The sequence below is a fragment of the Gymnoscopelus microlampas genome (genome assembly GCF_963454915.1).
Source record: "Gymnoscopelus microlampas genome assembly, chromosome: 8".
Classification (NCBI taxonomy): Eukaryota; Metazoa; Chordata; class Actinopteri; order Myctophiformes; family Myctophidae; genus Gymnoscopelus; species Gymnoscopelus microlampas.
Window position 1 is genome coordinate 32,246,421 of NC_139945.1, and position 25,210 is coordinate 32,271,630.

At 41.2% G+C, this 25,210-nt stretch overlaps 2 protein-coding genes across 4 annotated transcripts in view; both read right to left on the reverse strand.

Moving 5' to 3' along the window:
• Positions 1–7,251, reverse strand: part of rasa2 (RAS p21 protein activator 2) — a 44,522-nt gene extending 37,271 nt beyond the window's left edge. The window contains exon 1 of the mRNA XM_084065552.1: positions 7,131–7,251. Within this exon, the coding sequence (XP_083921678.1) occupies positions 7,131–7,188 (58 nt within the window). The 5' untranslated portion in view covers positions 7,189–7,251. The remainder of the gene's footprint in view (positions 1–7,130) is intronic.
• Positions 7,252–11,274: 4,023 nt separating this feature from the next.
• On the reverse strand, positions 11,275–23,349 carry zbtb38 (zinc finger and BTB domain containing 38). 3 transcript variants are annotated; one of them, XM_084063731.1, is made up of 3 exons: positions 23,249–23,349; positions 22,346–22,658; positions 11,275–15,986 (listed from the first exon to the last, which is right to left on the reverse strand). In XM_084063731.1, exon 3 carries the CDS (start codon positions 15,984–15,986, stop codon positions 12,318–12,320), a length of 3,669 nt encoding a protein of 1,222 aa, XP_083919857.1. In that variant the 5' UTR covers positions 22,346–22,658; positions 23,249–23,349; the 3' UTR covers positions 11,275–12,317. The 3 variants fall into 3 exon arrangements, with proteins under 3 accessions (XP_083919857.1, XP_083919859.1, XP_083919858.1); XM_084063733.1 differs by lacking the exons at positions 22,346–22,658; positions 23,249–23,349 and adding an exon at positions 19,690–19,978; XM_084063732.1 differs by lacking the exons at positions 22,346–22,658; positions 23,249–23,349 and adding an exon at positions 19,608–19,978.
• Between the last annotated feature and the right edge of the window lie 1,861 nt (positions 23,350–25,210).

Here is a 25,210-nt window from a genome sequence, read left to right on the forward strand (position 1 = left end):
GAGGGAAACCACTTGTGAGCTTAACTTATATTGTCTCTCATCTTACATTGTCTCAGATTACATTTTGTCACTCTGCTCCAATTCGGATCGGTAAAGACTGTCTGCTCTCAGCTTATGCAACTGTGTGTGTGTCCGGATGGACACTTTTCCTGAAAACAAACACATGTGCACACCCTAAGCCTCAACACATCATCACAGCAGATGTATGTATGTATGTATGTATGTATGTATGTATGTATGTATGTATGTATGTATGTGTGTGTGTGTGTGTGTGTGTGTGTGTAGAGCAGGGGACAAGAGACAGACAAAAACTATATAGTATGGATAGTTTTTTAATATGAATTCATTCATTAATTAATGAATTAATTCATGTATTAAGAGTATAGTAGCAGATCTACGCATTTATGTGCCTACAGCACATCCTATACACTACTACCCTGGCTGGAAAGCCAGAGAATACATGAGCTCATCATAATATTGAATAATGATAATTATGAAAAAGAGTTTTTACACTTCACAGAAACAAAGTTGGAGACAAACTAAAGAACCAGGCAGACAAACACATTGGAGAAGGTGGAGATGAAACCGAGAGAGATGGAGAAGGGGGGAGACAAGTTTGTGCCAGACAGACAGTACTTTTGGCATCCAGTGTTTTTTTTTTGCTTTCACAAAATATGGCAACACTGCCTGTAAAAAGGAGTCCTCATTAATGTCAGCCGAGAGTTTGTGCTGAACTAAATGGCAACTTTTGCCAACAGACTGCCAGTCTGTTGTAGTCCGTTTGGTGGAGAGTCACATTTTAAACTGAATCAATCGGTGTATATGATTGGTCTCTCACTTTTTTAAGATAGCCTATTTGTTCTCTTACTCAACATCCTCCTTGCACCGCTTTCTTTTTCACAGTTGCCTGGGCAGGTACAGAGACCTAGGCGGATGTGGCTATGGTAAACTTGCGGATCAATCATAATGTGGTTTAAGACACAAAACATTAACTTCCTCAGCCAACCCAATACTGACACAGGACTGCTGATTCACAAATGACAAACACCTCTGTAACATGCCTCAAAGCTTGTGAATGCAAGCAGGCGTAGACTACTGCTGGTTAACTGATTTAGCCATCTTGTGTTACATACAATAAAAGAAAGAAATGTTTGAAAACATACAAGCACATCTTATGCAGTCACTCAGACAGTCTAGCCAGTCAGTGGCAAAGCCAATTACACTGCAATATTAAACTCTAGCTAAAAGATTGATAGAACACACTGCACTGTTAGCCTTTAAATCAGCCCTGCTATGCACTAATGTACATTAAGCCAACTTTGAATATTCTGCCTTTTATGCTTTTAAACAGAACAGCAAATATCTCCTTGTTTACTTTTTTAAACGTCCAGGAGGTGAAAAGACACCCAGGTTGTCAGAGATTCATGATATTGAAATTCTGGCCAATATCAATTAATTGCGTGTCATGGTGACATGGTCAAATTGATCGGTACTGAAGGTTTTTCCAGTAGGGTTTACCTACTACTACTACAGCCCAATGTTACGTTTTTTTTCCCTAATGACACCCACCTTCTCAAATATACTTGCCCTGCCTAGGGGGTATTGTTGCCGGCGGTGCGGCACATAGATTTCTCTACCAACATTCTTCTAACTAAAATCAATTTCCTGTTGATTATGTGTAAAGCTCTACAGAAAAGATAAACAGTATTTATTAGTTAAAGGCTATCACATCAATCATATTTCATGTGTAGTATGGACAGGTAAAAGCAATATGGCAGAAACTGAACTCATAAGATCAATCAGTAGTCATTTTAGATCAGCAAAATGATATGCGCCATTTCAGAGTAATCAGAAATGGCCAATTGGGCTACACCCACTCTCTGATATTTCAAAATAATTTATTCAGAACACTACGTTTCTCCACCACAAGCAATGATTGGCATTAACTTGGCAAAATAAGTTCTTCCGTTATATCATTTTAGAAGAAAGAAAACATCAAATAAAAACAAAGCATAACAGCATATGTTATTACTTTTTGTTATAGGTTATTTGGTGCTTGATCTTGTGTTCTTACAGTTTTTACTGCTGCACAACCAATTGCCCCATTGAAAACAACTTGAGGCACAACCAATTGCCCCCATTGAAAACAATTTGAGTTATAGCAGCCTTGCGTATGAACGCAAATGGCCAAGCCAACCATCTCTGTATGGACAGAGCCTACAAGGTGAATGTTCAAATTAAATTTAACATCATTTATCAGCCTACCTGTAGAACAAAGTAAAAATAAACAAATGTTACATCTATCTTACTTCATGGAAATGTTTTCCACTGCCTCCTTGTAGTTTCCTTGATGCAAAATATTAAAGTGTTTAAGCTGTAATTTGGAACTTAAAACATTTTATTTACCAATCTGCATGGTAGTATGTTAACACAATATAACTATAGCACATCTAGAGTGGTTGAAACTTGAAGTAGTTTCCCTAATCTATTATTAAGAAATCTAGAACCTGGTGTCAAGTAAAAATCGTCAAGTGGATGGCAGAGTTCACACCAGCTATAAAAAAAAATACAATGGTGAACGATATAGTTATCGTTAGTGCTCAGTGTGAATGGCGCTTTACTGCATGAAGATCGGCCTGTACTTTGCCCTTTTCCTTCTATACCAGGGGTCAGCGTTCTTTTTGACATGAAGTGCCATGTTTTAATTTTCTTGATAGTCAGTGTGCCAGCTTAACATTAAGTTTCATTATGACACATCAAAATAAAATGTAATATTTCCAACTGATTTTGATTGCCCATATACATAACTTTTATTTTTTCTTCTTTAGAAATATTTTCTTTCACATCAGGATGTAATGATGATCATTAGACGCAGAGCAATAACCCACCCCCAGTCAAAGTTAGGAGTTTGAATGAATGTAAAACTATGTGCAGGATGCAATTTGTGAGGGGACTTAATTTAACTGACTAAACTAAAACCTCTCTCACACTTATGCCAGTGATCACTCTTCCCTGTGCCAATGTTGGCACCCATGCCCAAGATTGCCTACCCCTGCTCTATACCAACTCTCTTTGCCGCAAATAACCGATCTATAAGCTTCCATTTGGCATGCTATTATGACATGCCCAGAATTGGGATGCTAGTGTCCGGTTCATGTGGTAAAAAGAAATAAGAAAAACATTGCACACGTTTATTTGCCCACAATTTCTTTCACAAACGGGCAACTGTTAATGTTGGACAATGGCAAGATACAGTATCCCACATCTTACTGTCTGAGGTAGTGTGTGTACAATCTATCCGCTTGCCTCATTATACCTGCTTTGACTGCCACTGTCAAGTGCCTACAGAGCACTCTGTGCAGGCTGCTCTACCAATAGCTTTACATGTCAGATTTTGGCCCAAAGGATTACAAAAGGCATGGAGAGCATATACTACTATATTGGTCTATTGGACAAGGTAAGATAGAAAACTGCCTCAGAATAAACCGAACTGGGATCAGCTCTTTAAACAGGCTATTATTAATGTCATATAGCTAATCCGGGGATTGGTCAGTGACTGAAACAGCCACAGCCGCCGCTGCAAGAAAGATTGACCCCTCAGGCGCAACCCATCGTCATCACTGACGGATGGATGCCTATTTATTTTATTAAAACAGGAGCCATCTCAACAGAATGCCACCTCCATTGATGATAGATGTAGGCTAAAGGGAACAAAATTATCAAGCATGAACAAGGAAGAATGAAGTTTCGTAAGACAGCAAACAGAGCTACAAGCCATTGTGGTTCCTCTATTTTGTTCTGCTTATGATTTTCTTATCAAAAAACATAATATAATGTATAGGTGCCTGTTCTTTTGTTTCCCATCACTATTTATGTGCATCATGGTACTTTACAGTTTACTATTATGTACAGTAGACAAAACAAAATCCTAGTAGTGATTAACTAGCCTACATTCTCCTCTTTCATTCAAGTGCAATAACATGACTGCTAAAATACATAGTTTCCTGAGCATTATGCACAGAATTCTATAACAAAAAATGCAATCCATCCATTTTCCATGTAAGCATTCTCCATTGTGCAAATTTGAACAAGACTCCGTGCTCTTCCTGAGGGATAGTGACCATAGGCTCACTCCTCTTAACACAATCAATGGGACAAATGTAAACCTTGCTGTTTAAGGTGAGTTCTAATGTACAGGTTTCGCACAGTAGTAGCGCTAGAAGCTTTTGTTGGTCACAAGCGATACTTCCTTTCAATCAGTTTCATTCCATTTCCCATGAATATCCTTCTGTTGCAACAGCAGCATGAGAAACAACTTTCTCATGTGAAATTAATAGTTCAGTTACACACATGCAAATTAAATATTTGCCTCCCGTTCAACATGAGCTACAGGCAGGGATTCCGGTGGCAAAGCAAATTCTCATCTTGTGTGAAGTTCAACTTTGGTCAACTTTGACATGGATTTCACCTTGGCAGGCTTGGTCACTCTACTGCTTGTACCCTAAAACTGCCATTGAATCTTCGAGAATACTGCAGAGAAAAGTGTTTTTTTGCACCCAGAAATTGAGAAAAACCTAAATGAAACACACACACAATTACATTTTTTACCTTCAACTGTGTTACCTGTCAACATGACCACTTTTAAAAAGGGTCTATTGAATTGCTAGCGTGTGCTATTTTAGTCCAAGACTTGGGCCCCAACCCCAGTATGATATTGTAGTTTTAATTTAACCTCAGGCCAATCGTTATAATGATTGGTAGTAGACCAATTGTGTATTTGTGTTGAAACTGACATTCATTTTGTAGTGATAGAAGTAGAAACTAGCCAGGCCGGGTTGCCGACCCAGGGGCCGCAAACTTTGGTCATAGCCACTTGGAATGGGATTTGAAAAATCTAAGTTAAACATCTTTATCACATGAGCCCAGAGATAATGTGTACCGATTTGTGCAGGTTTTGGACAAAAGCTGTAGTAGTGGCAAAAAGTGTATTTTGAAGAAAACGCACAATGGCAGAAAACAGGGCCAATAAGATGTGTCATTAAAAAGGAAGGGGGGAAAGATGTTGGCCTACAGTGCTTGTAGAATGTCGTGCAAAACGGGCCCCTCCAGCAAATTTTGTAAGCCAATCGTAGTCAATCTGAAAAGAATCCGAAACATCCGACAGATTCACCTTGATGACATGGCTACAGAGATAATGTGTGCCAATATGGGCGAGGTTTAGACTAAATCTGTAGGAATACTAGGCGACATGGCGGAAAACTCATGTGGAAATTATTTGGAGAGTTCCGTAATGATCCAAGGGTCCAAGGGAAATTGTATGGTCTACTGGTCTACTGGTAGCACTATAACAGGCCAATGTGAAACATTTGGGGCAGAGGTTCTGCTCTGGCCTCTGGGGAGTGTCCGTGCACAGTTTCACACCGATCGGTCCAACAGTGCCAGAGATTAGCTGCTCACAGACAGACGGACACATGCACACAGAAAGACAGACGGATGGGGGGCGAAACCAGTCTCGGTCATGCCTTCGGCCTGGCGGAGACAATTAGTATGCTAAAGCCATTGCATAAGAGGCACACACACTTGTTTAAAATAACTTCAGCTGACTTTATAATACTGGGGTTATTTGAATCACAACAAGGTGATGAAATCACAAAACTTCACACACACAACTTCCATGTACTTTCTAACACTTTGAACCTGGTCTACTTGTGAAGAGCAAGAGGCTTGCCAGCTAATTAGGGTGAAAGCCAGCAGCTTTCTAACAGCTTTGTGAAGCTTACGGTTTTGTAACTTGGCGTTATTTTAAAGCTACTTTAGAAGCTGGTCATATAAGGTTAAACCTGAGCGACATGTTGACTTCTGATGCGAGTGTGGCTTAAAAACACACCAAACGACACGATAACGTTACAGTGATTTAGTAGTCATTTTAGTGCGAATTCAAAGTAACGTTTGACTGCCAACAACATTAACATAATAACGTTTAACTTCAGCCATCTCGCTTTTTGGCCAACTACCGCGAGCAGAACGTTGTGTATTCACGTGTACGTATTTACTAGTTATTGTTTTTGTTGTTATTGAAACGCAGGCACAATAACGTGACTGACTGTACACTGACCAAGACAACTTTTTTTTTCGGGGGGCCGTGCAGTGCAGTCACAGACAGTGGTGGAAAAAGTACTCACATGTTGAACTTAAGTAAAAGTATAAATACCGCAATGTAGAAATACTCTGTTAGAAGAATAAGTCCGGTATTCAAAATGTACTTGAGTTAAAGTACAAAAGCATTGGCATCAAAATGTACTTAAAGTACCAAAAGTCAAAGTACTCATTGTGCAGAATGTGCCATTTCACAAGTTTTCAAATGTATACATTATTTTTGAAAATGGCGTATATACAAGCTTACAATGCGTGAAAATTGAGCTTGTAGATCTGCTATTTTCAAATGGCCGAAACATAGACATAGGGCTGAAGTGGTTAGTGTGTTTTTTAATAATATTAATCAAAATCTACAAAGCAACAAGTAACTAAAGTTTTCATATAATTGTAGTAGAGCAAAAAGTACAATATGGGGGGGGGGGGGGGGGGGGAGTATTGGAAATTGGAAATACTCCAGCTACGTAAAAGTACCTCAAAATTGTACTTATAAGTACAGTCCTTGTCGTGAGTAAATGTACTTAAGTTACTTTACACCAGTGCGTGCAGCGCTGTCAGTCACAAACACAGACAGACTCAGTCAGTTCCCTGAATGAATCATTCACAACAAGCTAGTACTGGTAGCTGTTGTTAGCTTCCTGCGCTGTGCTGCCTGCTAGCCGAGCCGGCGACACTTCGTCCGTGTCGCCGCGGACCCCCCATTAACACAAATGACGTCTTTTCAACAGAAAAGAAGCGTCGACGCAGACTTTTTTTTTTAGGAAATACGTCATGTTTTTGTCCGAGTGACGCAACGAAGACTATAAATTAAAGCTTTAACGAAAGCACCGCGCCCCTCGCTCGCTCTCTCTCTCTCTCTCTCTCTATCTATCTCTCTCTCCCCTTCACCGACCGCTCACCCCCCTCCCCTAACAACGTATCTCCCGTGGGAGAATATGGATACAAATATTGACTGTAATAATAACGTTCAAACTTACATATTTTACCCCGCACGCTCTGTAAAATCCGTATTCCCATGTCGTCTTCTTCCGCCATGGTCCGTGTTTGGCTGTGTGTTCACACTGCTGGCTGCTACTACGCTGCCTTTATCATTATCGCTTTATGAATGCAGAGGCAGTGAGGGAGCAGTGAGGGCCGGCCATAGAGTTAAAAGGGGCCGGCCTACTGGAGGCTAGGCTACGGCGTGACGCTGACATGGAGTTGTTGCACTCCGTCGCGGCGGTGTCGCGCGCCGGAAATAGCCGATTTTCAAGCCAGACCAGTGGTTCTAAAACTTTTTCATATCAAGGACCCCCAAAATGATATGTATTTGGCCGCGGACCCCCCCCCCCCTTCTAAGAATATTTTGTTCCAGGGACCCCCAGAAGCAAAATGTTTTGTTGCAAATGTTCCCTTAAAATATATATATTCAAAGGTTTGCAAAAATGTTCAAGATTCTACTGCTGTTTTTGAATAGCCAAAGTATAAAAGGTTAAAATTATTGTGACGCTGTAACCCCTGGGGGTCCCCGCCCCCCGGACCCCAATGAGAACCGATGGAGTAGACAGTGGTGGAAAAAGTACTCACATTTCTTACTTTAAGTAAAAGTATCAATACTGCCTTGTAGAAATACTCTGTTACAAGTAAAAGTCCGGAATTAAAATATGTAGCCTGCTTGAGTAAAACAAAAGTGTTGGCATAAAAATGTACTTAAAGTACCCAAAGTAGAAATTCATTGATTGATTGAATGATGTACTTTATTTAGTAAGACATGAGAAAGACAGTATGGAAGTATAAATTCACAATACAAGGTCTACTAAACTGGAAGGCTCATAAAGCACTAAGCTTGTTTAAAATGAGATCCCCACCACGCACACAAATCATGATGCAATCTGCATAATGATAAACAAATATCTCATTATGCAGATTGCAGAATGTCCTCTTTCACAACTTTTCAAATGCATAAAATTTATATTTTTTTGTTGTTGAAAATAGCAGATCTACTAGCGCAAAATGCATGCATCAAGGCATTGTGAGCTTGTAGATCAGCTATTTTCAAATGGCCGAAATGTATTATAGGGCTCAAGTGATTACTGTATGTTTTGTAATAATCAAAGTCTACAGAGAAACTTAATTGTAACTAAAGTTTTCAAATACTTGTGGTGCAATGATCTGCCTCTGAGATGTAGTGGATTAGAAGCAAAAGTACAATTGGAAATACTCCAGTAAAGTGAAAAATACCTCAAACTGTACTTAAGTACAGTACTTGAGTAAATATACTTAGTTACTTTACACCACTGCTTGTAGATTGGCTACCTATTTCCGGACGGGAGCCTTCACCGGGGCCTCGATCCACGCATCAAATGTTTCGCTGCAGCTTGTTTTGGACACCCACGTGTTACCCAATTTTGAGGAGGGCTGAGGGAAACCATTAGGGCTTTGCCAGCCAGTCGAAGCTATATCAACAACCGGATCAGGGAAGAAGAAGCTTCACGTCTTCAAACTAAAAAGTGAGAGCTGACTTCGCCCTTCGTTCATATTATTTAGGGATCATTTAACCGTTTGATTGTTATGGTGTAGAAGAAGTCTTGGTTTCAGTTTCATTTTATTTGACATTAGTAAAGGCATAGTGTGTAACTTTGCCCTGTGTAATAAGGGCCAGTTGCACCACCTCACACTAAGTTCAAACTTAGCCTAGTTATAGCTTAAATGGCTTTTAAAAAAGCAATTGATTTAACCCATTTAGCCGGGAAAGTATCTGTCATTTTTAGATTTCTTTGGCTATTCAAAAATAGCAGATATACAAGCTTCATAGCGCGGCACCTATGAGCTTGTAGATCTGCTATTTTTTGTTTTTTATGTGAAAATGTGTGCAAATCTTTAAATATATATATATTTTTTAAATATATATTCAAAGATTTGCATTCATTTTCACGATTTTTCAAAAAATAGCGAGTGCCGCGCTATGAGCTTGTATATCTGCTATTTTTGAATAGACAAAGAAATCTAAAATTACAGAGATACTTTCCCGGATTGAATGTGTTTAAGCTAACTAGGCTAAGTTTGAACTTAGTGTGAGGTGGTGCAACTGGCCCCTGTATGTAATACATGTTTTACTAATCATTTCCCCTCTATACCAGCAGTTATCATCAGCCACTGGAGTAGTGTGGTCTGGTGGTGTTTACCTGCAGTCTGCAGAAACAAATTGACCTCTCTCTGTATTGTTTGTGTTTTCACTGTTTGTTTTGGTTGCCCAAAATGCCCCTGTCTACCAAAACAAACAGTGAAAACACCAGCAAGAGGGGCAGTGTGTGAGTTACACCACCACACTACTCCAGTGGCTGATAACTACTGGTATTGAGGGGGAAATTAATGTTTTGTTTTTTTATGTAAACACAGTGCAAAGTTACATAATATTATGCCTTTAATCCCTGTTGGATATGCTACATCATACAGGCACTAGGTTGTTGAACTGAGCAACCCAGACTTTAATTATGGTAGCATAGCATCACTCTTTTAATATAATAATGATCATATATTAAATAAAATGGAACAGGCAGGGTTTCCGGTTTTCCCATGGTTGTATACACTATAGCTATAGCATAATGTTCCAAGAAAAGTGCAGTATCTTTCAATTATATTTTGGTAACAAAACCGTTTTCTCTCTTATTCTTTCAAGATCATGTTGCTTTTTGTTGGTTGAAAAACGTTGTCCTCCCCACACCACTGAAGGACGCAGTGAGCATCACAGCAGGACCCAGGTATGATCAGTGGTGGAAAAAGTACTCAAATGTTTTATAGGGCTGAAGTGTGTAATGATAATACAAATCTACAAAGTAGACCTAACTAGTAACTACAGTTTTCAAATAATTGTAGTGGAGTAAAAGTACAATATTTGCCTCTGAGAGTGGAGTAGAAGTAAAAGTACTGAAAATTGGAAATACTCCAGTAAAGTAAAAAATACCTCAAAATTGTACTTAAGTAGCAGTACTTGAGTAAAGTTACTAACTTTAGTAAAGTTAGTTACTTTTCACCACTGCGTATGATTGTGCACAAAACCTGTTTTATCCATGAATTGTCGTGACAGTATGGTCTTATAAAGTCAGGCATACTCTTCATCCAAATACTGCTTATGGATCAACTCTAATCTTGTCGCTTTAATTGGTTATTGGGCTTATGTTTGCTTTGTGATTTTGTTGAAATTTCACACATATCAATACCAAACCTAAAACCAAATCAAAGTTTTAGATTTAAGTGACAACGTGGCCTTCTTCTGCAACTCCTTGTATGTGGTCTTAAATGATCCAACTACATTTAGTCTATAATCTTTATCTTGGCATGCAGTGGACTGGATACACATGACTTTCTGTGGCATTTTACCACAATGAAAATGTTGAAAAGTACTTAAAACCGGCCTTTTCATGAAGATTTACAGCCAATTATTTGTGAGATAATCAATTTAGTCGTTATGCAGTGGTGGTGGGCAGGTACTTTACCACTGCCACCGAGCGCCGAGAAATGCTTTCTATGACATTAGCTACGCCTTTGCCTAAGCCTGATGTACTGTAATGGTTCAAACTACTTTTAAGACCGTCAGATATCACAATCACTTGTTTTAAAAATATCTTTACTTTGCAATTATTGTTGTGACATAAATGGATGGGTATTTAATTTCCTGCATCACTTTTTTCATGGACTGAACGGGATAGCATTATAACAACCATATGATCAATATTGTTTTCACACCTGAAGCTTATGGCCTACCTGTTAGAATTCAAGTCACTTCCATGAATACGCAAGATAGTAGGGAACATCTATGGATGGTGTCATTAAGCCTAGACCGTGAATGCAGTTTTGCAGTGCGGAATGTTAAGTGGGAAATCTCACACGAGCTGCTGGTCTCTCAGTGAAATATAATAGAGGAACACTGACCGAAAATGTCAATTAAGATAATTGATACGTTTTTTCTTTCTACCCCCAAAAATGCATTTCTTCATACTTTGATAATCTATTGGATATCTAACAAGTTTGCAGCTCATGACAAATCTAGACTGATGGGCTTTAATTCTCAAAACTGAAAAGGACTGCTGTATGTAGTAGGTCATGAAAAAACAAGCACATCGTAAAATTGCTGCTTATTAATGTAATTTATTTTATTAGCTTTAGTGTTTTATACATCGTAATTGCACAAAGGTAATAACATTGGTGTCTGTGGTAGAAATGATAACAATGGTGCTCATATTAGAATCGTGTATTAATTATGAAAGTATTAAATCAAAACAAACATAGTCTTACTGTAAAGTGCAACTAGCCATGCCTAGTTAATTGAAAGGGTCAGTCAGGAGTGTGGAAACACCTAGAATTCATGGTATTTTCCCACATACTTTTATAAAAGGAGCATCTGAACACAAGGCAGTCAGAAGTATCGGAACTTGAAGGGGTGAGAGGACACCCCTTCACTCCAGTCAGAAGTATCCCAAACCTCTCACCCCTTCACTGTGGTCACAAGTATTCCGAACCTCTCACCCCTTCACTCCAGTCAACATATGCCTTCAATGCTAATCTCCTTTTGAAAACATGGAGAATTCCCTGCTTAATATAGATTTAAATAATACTTTATAAGACATTTTATCAGGATAAGGGTCCTATTACTGAGTCTGCCTTGAATGCATAGAAACGCCATAAAATATACAAAAACTGCAAAATCTGCAAAGATGGAAAAAAAACACTGCCTACTTCGGAATGACGACATTCCAACTTTAACATTAGGTCTTCAGTTTCAGAGTCTGTTGTCCATGGGTGACATTCTATTGAGCTCAGCTATCAAGACACAGTGATGCCGTGGGACCAAAAGTTCAAAACTATCAAGTCGTGTGCGAGTGGATCAGATTTGGATTTTGGGTGTTAAAGACATTATTTGATTAAACAATCAAAACATTCTTATTAACATGTTTGCTGAAAAATAATCCATGATCACATATTGGATATCAAAGTGATGCTGTTTTTTTGTTTTGTCTTTAACTACCCAAAATCCAAATATGATCCACTTCAAAATCCAAATATGATCCACTTGGATAGGGATTAAAAGTTTTGAACTCTTGAGCCCAGGGTATATTATTTCATTTAATAAACTCGAGTAATAGCTTATAGTCACCATTTGTCATTCATTATGTTTTCTCTTATAATCAGTTCTGGCCATCAAAAAAAGGTTCCTGTTTACATAACCATTTCTCAGGCTTGTTCATGGACATGGGGGTTGGTTTTGTTTCAGAGTCATTTTTCCAAAACGTATGAGAGGGCTTCTCATGGTTTATTGGTCTGACCAACAGTCCCTTGTAGTTGTCTCTGTCATGGGCCTGCTTTTTTGACGTTAGATGCGTAGGATGTTGCATATTGATTCTTTTTTTGGCTATTTTATGTTTTAATTTTGGTGATGCCAGGGAAATAATTGTGTCAATGCAAGAGGATGGACTTTTAATAGTGGAATGTGAAATTTCCTGATAGGGCTTAGGAGCCAATGGCATGTAGTCGTCTGTGTCCTCAGTCTTAGGCTTCAGTTTATCTATGGAGAGATGTCCTCTTCTTAACTCACTACTTTTCACATCGGCACTGTCCTGATAATCACACTCCTCTGTTTTGATGCCATGTTGTTTATCGTCTTCATCTGGGTCGGTTGAGCGTTTGGAGCGTGGTGGGTAGCTGTCATATTTATACCCTTTACCACTTGTCTCCTGGTGTTTTTTCTCATGGCTTCTCTTGGTGGCAAGGTAGAGAAAACGTTGGGGACAGTAGGAGCAGTGGTACTTCTTCTCTGTGCTTGGGCTGCGGGGTGTGACATCGAAGCAAGAGCCATTTTCCATACAGCTATTGCAGATGTAATCTCCACTGGCAGGGGCCTCACCAGGGGGGCCCTGCTTACCACAGGTTCGACAGAAACATGGATGAGAGCCAATTATATGTGCTTTCAGACCAGACTCAGTGATGAAGGAGCTGTCACAGATGTCACATGTATAGTTGGCCCTAGGGCTGCTGTTCCTTGGACCGTGTTTCATCTCCCTGTTACCAGCTGAGATACCCTCGTCTGTATCTCTGCATCTTCTGCCTAGGTAGGTATCACTGGCTGATGTCCGAGATACAGCAAAACTGTATTGCTTCTCCTTTCTATGCTTAAATCGGAGCTTCTTGCTCTTCTTTTTCGGTTTGTAAGAATAGTAGGGACGCCAGAGGTTGTCCCCTGTGTCACGGTCGCTGGGGTCTTCATACGTTTCTGGAGTGACTTCAGTTTGGAGCCGTAGGCTGGGGCTTTCTGTGCTGCATCTAGTTGGATGGCATTGTCCTGGACTCTCTGCCTGGCCCAATTGCCTGCTTCTCTTTCTCTTCCTGGGGAACAGCTTAGAACCCTTGATTCTCCGGCGGATGATGGCTTCATTGCCTATTTTCACCGTTATCTGGCAGAGGGGTAGTGCGCTACTGTGCACAGATGGACCTGAGCATGCAGGCTTGGCAATGTATGTTTCAGTCTTTGCCCCAACCATTTTGTCAGGCGTCAGACTTTCTGACCCCGACAGTAACATCTCCTTGGTCATAGCTTCAACTCTTTTTGCTGCTTCCGATAGCTCACCTAGCTTGTTAACAGTGCTCAAAGATTGTGCTAAGAATGGTATGTCATGACTGGTGTGATCTGAGTTGGTTAATGCTTGAATGTTGTCCCCGTAATTCAGAGCAGGGGACTCTGCATCGCTGATTAAGGGGGAACCCCTGTGTTCTGTGTCTTTTCTGGTCATTTTCTGGTGACACTTTTCCCCTACAGTGCTCAAGCTTTGGTCAATGTCTTGGTCACAGGGCTGGTCAAAACTGATTCGAGGCATCACCGATGCTACCGTTTTAGTTGTAGCCATGAATGTCACAGGCATTGGGAACGCAGCTGCATCAGGGCTGCTGATAACACCATTTTCCTCAAATGTTGAGATGAGCGAGTTACATTCTAGCGGGGCTTGACCGTCTTGATCGTCTTCTACATCATCTGAATATGTCTGACTGTATGTCTTGTATCGTCTCTTTCGAAACTTCATTGGCAGAAGCCTATACAGTTTGATGGGATAAACGCTGGCTTTAAATCCACCATTGGCTGCCTTTTTTTTCACAGCTAGTCTGGGATCAATACCGTGAAAGGTCTTCTGATGGTTTTTTAAGACATAGTAGGTCATGAAGGTCTCTAGGCAGAAAATGCACTGGTAACGGCGTTCACCTGTGTGCCAGATTTCATGTTTGGTTCGGTATTCTGCCAGAGCAAACACTTTATTGCAGTAATGACAGGGGTAGGCCCTCTGCCAGGAATGCACATTCTCATGGCGTTTTAGACTGGACAAGGTGACATACACCCTCTTACACACACTACAATTGTAAACCCTCTGTCCACCACCTGGCTTCACCACCTTCTCCACAGTCTGCTGGAGCACTGTTTGGTCCGTTTGGACGGGGTCTGAGTCTAAAGAGATGGAGAGCTCAGCAGGAGCTAGCTGCGATGCCTGGCTCTCCATGCTCTGCACATTGTCTGAATGTTGATCCACTGCACTGGTCTCTTGGTCTGTGGGATCTAGTTCAGGTGGGTCCCTTGAGGCTTTGGGGCAGACCTGCTCATGGTTACGCAGGCGTTTCAGATGCATGAACTTCCTGTGGCAGAATTTGCAGTAAAGATGACTGACAAAACGTTTCTTATGTACTTCTGTGTGAATGGCGAGAAGAGCTTTATTGGTGAATATCTCTGGACAGTATTCACATCCATAGATTGATATGCCGTCTGCTGTGTGAGGGGAAAGGTGAGGCGGGTCCAGCTCCATGTGAGCATCCTCGTGGGCCATAGGTGGTGCTGTGTCTCCACTCGTTTCTGCCTCTGAATAAAGCGAGGGTGGTGTCATGACTAGAGTAGGTGTCGTCATGACAGGATCAGCTAATTTGGGGCTATTGGTAGTTGCTACATCCGTGTGTGGTGCAGTTTGTGTTTGGGGAATACCTCTGGCCAAAGCGCCTCGCAATCTGTGGCGTTTTTTAAGTGGGCCTATATTGCGGCTGTGGGATAGCGACTTGGACTGTATCTGTGGGAGCTTAGAGACCTTGTTGCTGCCCCCTGAACAGCTATCTTTTTGCTCAACAGCCTGACTTACTGCATATGAGTGCTCTGACAGGGCATGTGTGGGCTCATTATTTCCAGTATGGCCAGAAGGAGCAGGGCAACTACCAGGGGCCTGTCTTGCATTCGGTGACTGCCTATCTTCGTTGGTCAGAATCAGCGGGGTGAAGGGGTTGTTCCCAGGACCCACTTCAGTGATGGAAAAAGCATTGGTGATCCGCGGGCCTTCGGTAATTTCAATCTCCTCAGACGTTGGAGCCTCATTCTTAGTTTTCTTAAGTATTAAGACCTTGCTAGAGTCTGTAGTTTTAGCATTCCCTGGCACAGTTTTTGAAATGCCTGAGCCCCACCTCTCCTGTTCTGCTAGTCCCTCTAAAAAAGGAATCCCTAGTCTTTTCCCAGCTGCCACAAGGCCTCCTGTGTCCTCTGTACCAATTGAAGTCACCTTGGAGCAGTAGATGAAGTTGAGGATGCTGGCAAACACGTCAGACTTCAGGTCCATCAACTCCAGCACCTGGCCAGAACTCCAGGCCTCTTGGGCTGTCAAAGCGTTCCTGAAGTAGCCACTGCAGGCCACTAAGATATTCCGATGGGCACGGAACTTGACATCCTCCACCACAATTGTGACGTCGCAGAAGAGCCCCTGTGAGCGTTGCTCATTGAGCTGGCTGAGCACAATGTGGGCATGAGTGCTGTCCATCAGGTCCTGAGTGCCGGAAGTCATCTAAAGTTTGGAAACAAACAGATGAAAAAAAGTGTTCAATTTAAATGAAATATAAAGAGTTTAAAAATGTAACAATTTGATGGTGGTGTCAGAAGTTTCACAAAAATGAGGGGTTTGTTATAACAGAAAGGAAAATTAGCTGCTTTAACCTCTTAACACTAGATGGCAGTATGTGCTGGCAGATGGAAACTCTTACCAAGGTTAAGTTGTAAAAGCTTTGATGATATCTGTCCTCTCTGTGTGCAGTGTACAAAACAACACCATTGTAGCATTGGTCGTGTGTGTGTGTGTGTGTGTGTGTGTGTGTGTGTGTGTGTGTGTGTGTGTGTGTGTGTGTGTGTGTGTGTGTGTGTGTGTGTGTGTGTGTGTGTGTGTGTGTGCTGCTGGAGAAATGTTCTTTGTCAAAGTCACTGATTAGTTAAAGCTACAATCTGTTGATGCCAATTGCCTCTCTCCGAAGGTTTTATTCATTAAAACGGAATGCAGCTTGCAGTCCTAGATCAACAACCCCTGGGTTTGTGATGGACATTTTCCTCAAATCTGCCAAGGACATACAAAATTAGTGGTCAATAATATTACCATAAATAAAATACTAATGCATACTAGTCCAGTCCAGTAGACATTGAGAACACATGCTGTGTTTTTAAAGAGGGAGAGTGGTTAGTCCTCATCCCTTTTAACTTTATTTTTATTAAGATAGTAAGTAAGAAAGCTGAGAGGTAAGGCGTAGATGGAGCAATTTGTAACCCATTTTCAAAAAATGCTTTAAAAGTCAAGTGTATTATTGTTATTATTTCCATGGCCATCTCTGCTCTTTGGTCCACTTTCTACTTCACTTTCTTCACTTTCTAAATCAAAGTGATGGCTTTGAACTTTTCAAAGCATTAAAGACAATCTGAGACGGTGAGAAGAATTGTCATATTGACATCATCCACCGGTCATTACTCATGAGCTTAATTTCTTTTTATTTGGGAAACCCAGCTCTTATCCTGTTAAGTAGTACATGTAATCACAGAATACAGTTACAAGAAGATAACTGAGTGAAATGAAAAAAAAAAGAGAATCAATAGTTTACTACACAAACATAGGTGGCATGCAGGGAGTGTTGGCCTGCAACTGGTGGATTGGGCCATGAACACGTTGTGACTCATTCATATGATCATCATCGGTCATTACATTCATGTTGGTTAACTTCCTGTTCACTTCTGTGTATCTTGCCAACAACTCATATGTGATTTCTCTCATTCTTCTCCTAGCCCAGGTTAATATGAAATGAAACACCAGACGTGAGAATTTGAGTGGGTGATATACTTCACTCGGTGCTAGCATCTGATTTAGTTCACTATTGGTAAGCAGCGAAGGGATGTTTTTACTGTTCTCACCCACACCTCTGCCTCATATCAAACGGTAGGAACAGTTAATCAACATCCTGTGAGGCGGAAAGAGTCGTACAAATAAAGTACCATAGAAGCTTGATAATCAATAAAGGCTGAGATGATGACTTTTTATGAGGAGGTGGGTCACTGCGCGCGCGCACGCACACACACACACACACACACACACACACACACACACGCACACGCACACGCACACGCACACGCACACACACACGCACACGCACACACACACACACACACACACACACACACACACACACACACACACACACACACACACACACACACACACACACACACACGCACACGCACACACACCTAAGAGGAAGTTAATAATCTTTGATAAAGGACCCATCACTCAGGCAGGGGTGATGCTATAATTGTATGCATGTGATAATTGATGGGTTATGAGTCATCACTTGAGTCATCTAGTCTTCATCACAACACAAATAGGGGGCTGGTTGTATCTGCCTGGACAAGTAAGCCGAGTTGGATGTGGTGAACTCACTGACCTACATAGATAGACCCTTATTAATCTGGATTGAAATTCAGTCATCATAACATCTCCACAATAAGGATGAAACAAAGATTTAGGTACGTGTAGAGAACACGTACAGATCAAGATGGTACATAAAGATTATTCAAATGTCGCGCAGAGGCCAGTCACAGTTCTTTATTTAATTTCATTAGATTTAATTTCTTCATTTTACGGTATAAGTCATACTGTTTAATATAACCCATCAATGCTATATTACCTGAATGGTTAATGTGGGAAAAATAGTAAGAGTAAGCCCTTTTGGCTAAAGGTCATCTTTGATTTTCAAAGAGCACAATGTTCAGAATCATACGGCCATTTTCTCCTTCTGTTCAATATGGGAGTGATTTCAAGGATGGTAAAATGGTTGTGCGTTTAAAGGCTGTCATTTGTTCCTGCTCTAAATAAGCATAATATCATGATATTTATTTTCAGATGTCCCTTTAGTTAATTGCTACCCCGGAGGGACCCCTGTTATGCAAAACAGGGTTCATTTAAATTATCTCGTGAAGTTGTCCTTTGTACTGTCAGCTTGGTCATTGAAGAATGAGAGAACACACATTTCTGAAACCATGAATACAAATTAATAGATTTAAACGATTCAAATTACACTGTAAAGCCGTGTAATTTGAACCATATTAAATGATCTGACAAGTAAATATAATCTTTACATTTTATTTTGTGCTCACTTTTGTTTGTGATATTGTTCACGCAATGTGTACAATTTTAAAGCAGAGTATAATTTTTATATAAGGCTAAATAAAAGGTAATATCATTTACAATTATATATTTTTTTATCAAAACAGTGTGTGCAATTTTTGCAATCAGTGTCATATATATATATATTTTCTTTTTAATTGATGTAATTTTTAGTTATGTGAAGGTAATACATAATTACAATATGGCTGCCAGCGCTCTCATATCACTGAAAACACAGCCAGCCTCCTGCCTCCCTCTTAGACAGGCCTCCGTTGTCACGGCAACATGCTGTGGCGCAGCACTTATTGGGATTCATCCGGATGGAGAACGACTGCATTAGCCATCCGGGAATTCAGTCCTTTCTCCCTCACACATACACACAGATATACTGTAGTACATCCTGCGCTTGATGAGAATATGCAACACAGAGCGCTTACGTGCAATGGAGGTGTCCTTTTGTCTTCACTTGGGTATACTGTGTACTGAATATGTGTTTACGAGTCTGAATACTTGTCTTTTTCTGCAGCAGAAACGCAATCGATGGACTTTCTCATCCAATAACAAGGAGCACTAAACGGCAGCCTTGATGCTGATTTTTCTGATTTGTGCTATTTATTGAAGCAATTAAATTTGTACCTGTCCTTGCAGGCTACCATTTTAGTTGATCGTTTTCAGTTTCTACAATCTTTCCACACTGATGTGGCTAAGCGGAAATTTTCAGCAGAATTGTTTTAATTTTCGATAACGGATATGTTTTTGCCACACCCAGGCTTACTTCACCTTCAAAGCCTGTATAAAATGAATTCTTTACAACCTGCACCATAAAATCCCCTCATCGCTAACCACGAACCAAGCAAAGGCATTATAGCATACACTCATGTCAAACAAAGAGCGAAAATGTCAAACCAAAAGCCATACTCAACGCACCACTGCAAAGCATATTTCCGCACAAAAGAGGTTGTAAATTGGGGGAAAACATGCAAAACATACCTTTAGTAAATCAGAGAAAATGATGCAGAGGGCAAACAGGAAACAATGTCATGCTGTGTCCCTCTTTTACAGCTTTACATACATTTTACTGTACATCAAGTTTCACCAGAGCAAGGGGAAATTTGTTCTAAGCTGGTCGCTGAACAACGATGCTGTCAAGAGCAGAGCTTTTTGTGTCCTCTTTCTTCCTCTCCTCTTAGTGCGGATGACTTCGGCTCCAACGTCCTTCGCTTCTAACCATGCAACCCAGGTCCTGGGCTACTTCTGTCCTGCCCTCTTATTCCCAGTCCCTCTTCTCAGACCCACTACAGCTACAGGAAAGATCAGCAGTTATGGCATATAGCTGAACTGGACTAAGGCTTTTGCCTCTGTGCTAGTCGGGCTACTGGAGCACTCTGAAGCTGCCAAGCAGGAAACAGCAACTTTTATTAAGCATGGCAGAGGGCTGCAGAAGGAGCGGAGAGCCGCTGGGTGCTACATCACACAGCAGCAGCACAGCACGCGAGCAGGGAGAGAAAATGTTCAGCCGCATGGCTGGTGGTGGCGTACAACTGTCGCTGTTTTAAATCTACCTCAGCACCATAGCAGCCCAAATCTGTCCACATCTCCACTCTGACCAAGAAAGAAATTCTCACATGCAGCTGCGGTGTGTCACTCTACTGCCTTTGCACACCTGCATAGTCTCTTTTGTCTTCGCTGCCGTACAGTAATTACTGTGACACCTTTCGCTTGTGTTTACACAGTGACTGTGGTTGCGTACTGCAATCAGAGAAAGCGCTAATTTATCACTGCCATTTTTTGTATCTTACCAATCAAAAGGGGAAATGAACAAAAAAAGAAAGAACATAAGACGTTCTCTCACTCACATTATTGCAAAAAATATTTTTAAATGGAAGCAAGATTGCTACTGGCAGCTTCGCTGGAGCCACGCAGACTGGGTTTACCTATATAGAGGGTGCTGATTGATGCGAAAGCAGCAGATGCGTCAGCACTGCAGACGGGGTGAGAAAGGGTGGGGGTGGGGGGGGGGCTGGTAGAGGCTGAACCAGACATGGCACGGTTAGTCTCATCACACTGTACACGCCAGAGTGTTAATAGAACTCAGAGTGTACAAATGGAACCGGTTTGGTCTCATTTGTACACGCACAGAGTTAAATTATCACTATGGTTTTTACTGTGCCCAAGCCTGCAAGGGAGCCAATGGCTCCTTTACCTGACTTAATAAGGAGTGACGTTTTTTCTTGTTTTTGTTTGGCCCCTCATCCCGATGAGGGGCCGGCTTTGAAAGTTGCTTCGCTGAACCAGCCATTAAAATGTACATAACACATGCTTGATTTCACACAACATAACAGCGCGTGCTGAATTGTCAGTCATTTCCTCAGAGGAAACCACATTGCTCTCTGTTTGTGCTCTGCAAGGTATGCTTGATGATGACTTTGACCATGACAAATCTGTTATGGTCAAACTGTTTATCAACCCCACTTTCTCTTGGCTTGTCACATGGTTATGTCTGTGACCACTATTCACACCATTACCATAAGCTTGGTCTACTGCTATTTCTGGTAGTGTCTGCAGGGCCCTGCTCTTCCTTGTTACCTGATTGCTCTCTAGGGCCCTGCATTTGCCCTGGGAGCAGCTAGTGCACTGGCTTGGCAGCAGTCCAGCACTCACACCTCCATAAGCTTCTGAACTTTGCTATGTTATGCGGCAACAACAACAAAATCAGGGCCACCAACACAGTGAAACGCCATGCCACTGAAAAGGGTCCCTATAACCTTTAACACGTTTTATTTTGTCTATAGGCATGATGTGCTGCATTTCACTATACAATCCTTAAGCCGGCAGCATACTTCAAAAGAAGTCAAAATGTCTTTGTCTTGCTGAAACAGAAGAAGTCCTATGGACCAAATTGTTTCATAATCAATGTCGTTCTGCTTTGAACGTTGTACGTTCAATTAGTTAAAACCCTGCCCGTTTAGTATGGAATATGAATTTCTGACAAATCACACGATTTCTCATTCCCGTCATCTGCTGTGATTTCAGCTAGTTCAAAAATGTTGTAGGTGCAAAAGGTGCCGAAAACAACTTTGGCAAGGGAACACATTTGTTATCTCTACAATCACATTAAGTTAGTACAACCTCGCCAAACTTAGTTCCTGCAAGAAGTATGATGCTGCTTTAGAGTTCTATTACCACACATCTTATCCACCCCATGGCTCGGCTGTGTTCCTTTATTCATTTTTGTTACAGTCGTCCTCACCCCAAGGCTCAGCTGTATTCCTTTATTCATTTTGTAACAGCTATGCCTACATACAAATAATTGAAGAACACACTTCATTCCCTTGTGTAGTGTTTTGAAAACTGCAAAGTAACTATCCATGAATAATATTTACAGTCTAGCAGTGATGGTTGATAAGCATCAATGAAAATTAAGCTAAACACAACTACTGTGAATAGAAGAGGATCTAGTCAAACCCGGTGAAATCATCACTTGTAAAACATAACTGTACTTGATATAACCTGGGATGTTTCCCAAACCCACAGGACAAAGCACTATGCCTTAACTTCTCAGTAGGCCCAGATGGAGCCTGTGGGGACATCAACCAGCGGGGAGGCAAAGCTCATAGCACAAGGCTAAGTTAGTAAGGCCTCGTCCTCATGCTCAAAACATTCACACTCTCACAGCATACAAATCATTCCCAAGAGGGAATGATCTTTTGCACTTGGCAGCAGCCTACCAAAAATGTTTCTTCGTGGTCGTGGATGATCACAGCAGCCCTAGCTCACTCCTCTGCAGTGGAAGTGAGCAGTCTCTCTGGCGGTCGTGCAGGATGGGAAGTTAGGAGAATGACTACCCATGCAGCTCCTGTGCTCCCTTTGGTCTGCCACCTTCTTGTCGTCGTCCCCCCCACCCCCCCCCCCCAGTCGTCGTCGTCTGGTGGCCCACTGTGGATCTGGCTGGTCCTCTTCCGGCTTGTTTTGGTGCCTGTCTGGAGGCCGCTGACACTACTGCGTCACTCCTGTTGCATCACTGACCCACAAAGAGAAGAGCTGAAAAGAGGGGGTGTGATGAGTGGAGGCAGAAGGATATGCAGAAAGGAGGCAGGCTTCGCTCAAAAAACAAACAAACAGATGAGCCTTCAGCTTGAGCTTAGCCTCACGTTCGGGCCCAGTGGTATTCAGGAAGTGGTTCCGGGAGACAGACCTTTTATTGTTACGTAATGACATTTTTTCCTCCCAAACAAGGCTCAGCTGAGAAGGCGGTGTTCAGTGTTCAGCAGCTCAGGCTAATAATAGGCCTCAGTGCCAGTCAGTGCACAGCCATGGCAGATCTGTTTCAACATCCATCTTTACATTTAGACAGAAAAGCGATGTTTTGGATTGACAGGATTCACTTTTGGAAAAGTAGCATAATGATATACTATACACTGTATTGTTACTTTTTAACACGTTAGAGGAAAATACAAAGACACCTTATTGGTGTGGCTGTATGTTTTGATGTGTTATAGGATAGATAGTTATAGGCTTACGTTGTTTTAGTGTAAGCTAGTTGTTTACATTTTATCTCTCATACGTAACAGTCTCTCAGTATCAGATCTTTTAAAGATGTACCTATTAGAAGCAGAGAAAACAGCTCATACCTTTCATATTATGTTAATGTTGCTCCCATTCATTGTATTCAGGTGAGGAGGAAGGGCCTGCTTGTACGTTTTTAAAATATGTTGAAGCCTTTAGGCCTGGAGATGGTGACGAGAATTACAGCAGTTGTTTTGCACACGATACCCAAGGTTTTATTTGCTGAAGCCTCCTCCTACTGATTTTCACTGCCTTGTTGCTCCCTCTGCTGGCTACATTGTGACTTCAGCATAGTTTCCAGATCTATGATTCCAGATTCTTATCAGCAGCACTAGACCAGCTGAGCTCCATGGCTAGCAGCAGACTTGAGCATAGCAGGGTCTTCCTCAGCAGAGGGCGCAACAACAGCTAAAAGTTGTTGTTCATAAACAAGAAGTGTATTTTCCAAATGACCTTTGACCGTGTTATGATTGTAGCTTTCTGCCTTGTGACTTGCTCAGATCCCTGGTGCATTATCTGAATTGATTAGGATTTAATACATTTAGAAGTTAAAAGTTTCATACTTTTAAGTCATGACTTTCATGACATGTAATGCATTATTCCAACCTATATTATGGGTAATAACAAAATCAGACCCATTTCCACCAAGTGGCTACTAGCCTGGTAAACCCTCCCTCCGGAAATCTTATTTCCATTTGATTCCAGAAATCAAATGGAAATGCGATTTCCAGAGGGAGGGTTTACCAGGCTAACTGGCTACCACATCCACCCTATCCTACAAAAGAAGTTTAATAAATAAATTGAAATCCCAGAGTGGGTAATTAGATGATAGGCATCCATAATATTGTCACGTTATGGGTATTCTAAAACCACTTTTAATTTTCTAAATTTTTATTTCACACAAGTTGAAGCATTATGTCTTTGTTTTGTCTTTTCTGCTCAGTATGTACTTTTATATATTTTTTTCTTATTTTCTTATTTTACTTGATCAGTGTACTATGATCAGTTTTTATTTCTATTTTCTTGTTTTGTTTTTAATATTAATAAATTCAAATTGTATATAATGTAAAATAATCTTTGGATAATACTGAAAATTACTACTCTGCATGTCTCTTAGCCGAGACTATGTTTGTCTCCGCCAGGCCGAAAGGCATGGCTGAGACTTTGTTTTGCACCCTGTCAGTGTGTCCGTCTGTCTGTGTGAGCAGCTAATCTCCGGCACTGTTGGCCCGGTCACTGCGAAACTGTGCGCACACACACTCCCTGGATGCCAAACCAAACCTCTGCCCCAAATTTTCCAGATTGGCCTGTTATAGCACCACCAGGAGGCCGATTTTTGAAAAACACATTTTTGGATATTACTCCTACAGATTTTGTCCAAACATCACGCAAAACAATACACAGTATCTCTATAGTCATGTGATCAACACGGATCTGTCCGATTTTCCATATTCCATCCTGATTGGCTAACATTGGCTTCCAAAGTTTGCAGGATTGGTTTGTTTTGAACAAAATGCCTCAAATCATGAACGCAGCATGCGATTTCCGTGAAATTGTGCACACATTCCCACTAGGCCAAGGAAATGCCACTTGAATTTTTTTGAATCAGCCTCATGGTAGCGCTATAACAGGTCGATTCGTGATTTTACCTATAACTGCACTGATCTGTGTGAAACTTTGCACGCACAATCCCTAGAGGCCAAGGAAAAACCAGTGCTATGCATTTTCACTTCTGCCTTTTAGAGCACCACCAGGAGGCTGACTTTTGTAAAACACATTTTTTGCCATTACTCCTTCAGATTCTGTCCAAAACTCTCCTAAATCGGTACACAGTATCTCTATAGTCATGTGATCAAGATAGATGGATGAGTCCGATATTTCATATTGCTTCCTAATTGGCTAACATTGCCTTCCAAAGTTTGCAGGATAGGTCCGTTTTGAACAAAATGCTGTTCAAATTTCCGTTAAATTTTGCACGCACATTCCCACTAGGCCGAGGAAGAAATGCCACCCTTTTCACATTGGCC

Excerpts from the sequence above, each read along its gene's own strand:
- zbtb38 (XM_084063731.1), bottom strand. The coding sequence starts at position 15,986 with ATGACTTCCGGCACTCAGGACCTGATGGACAGCACTCATGCCCACATT.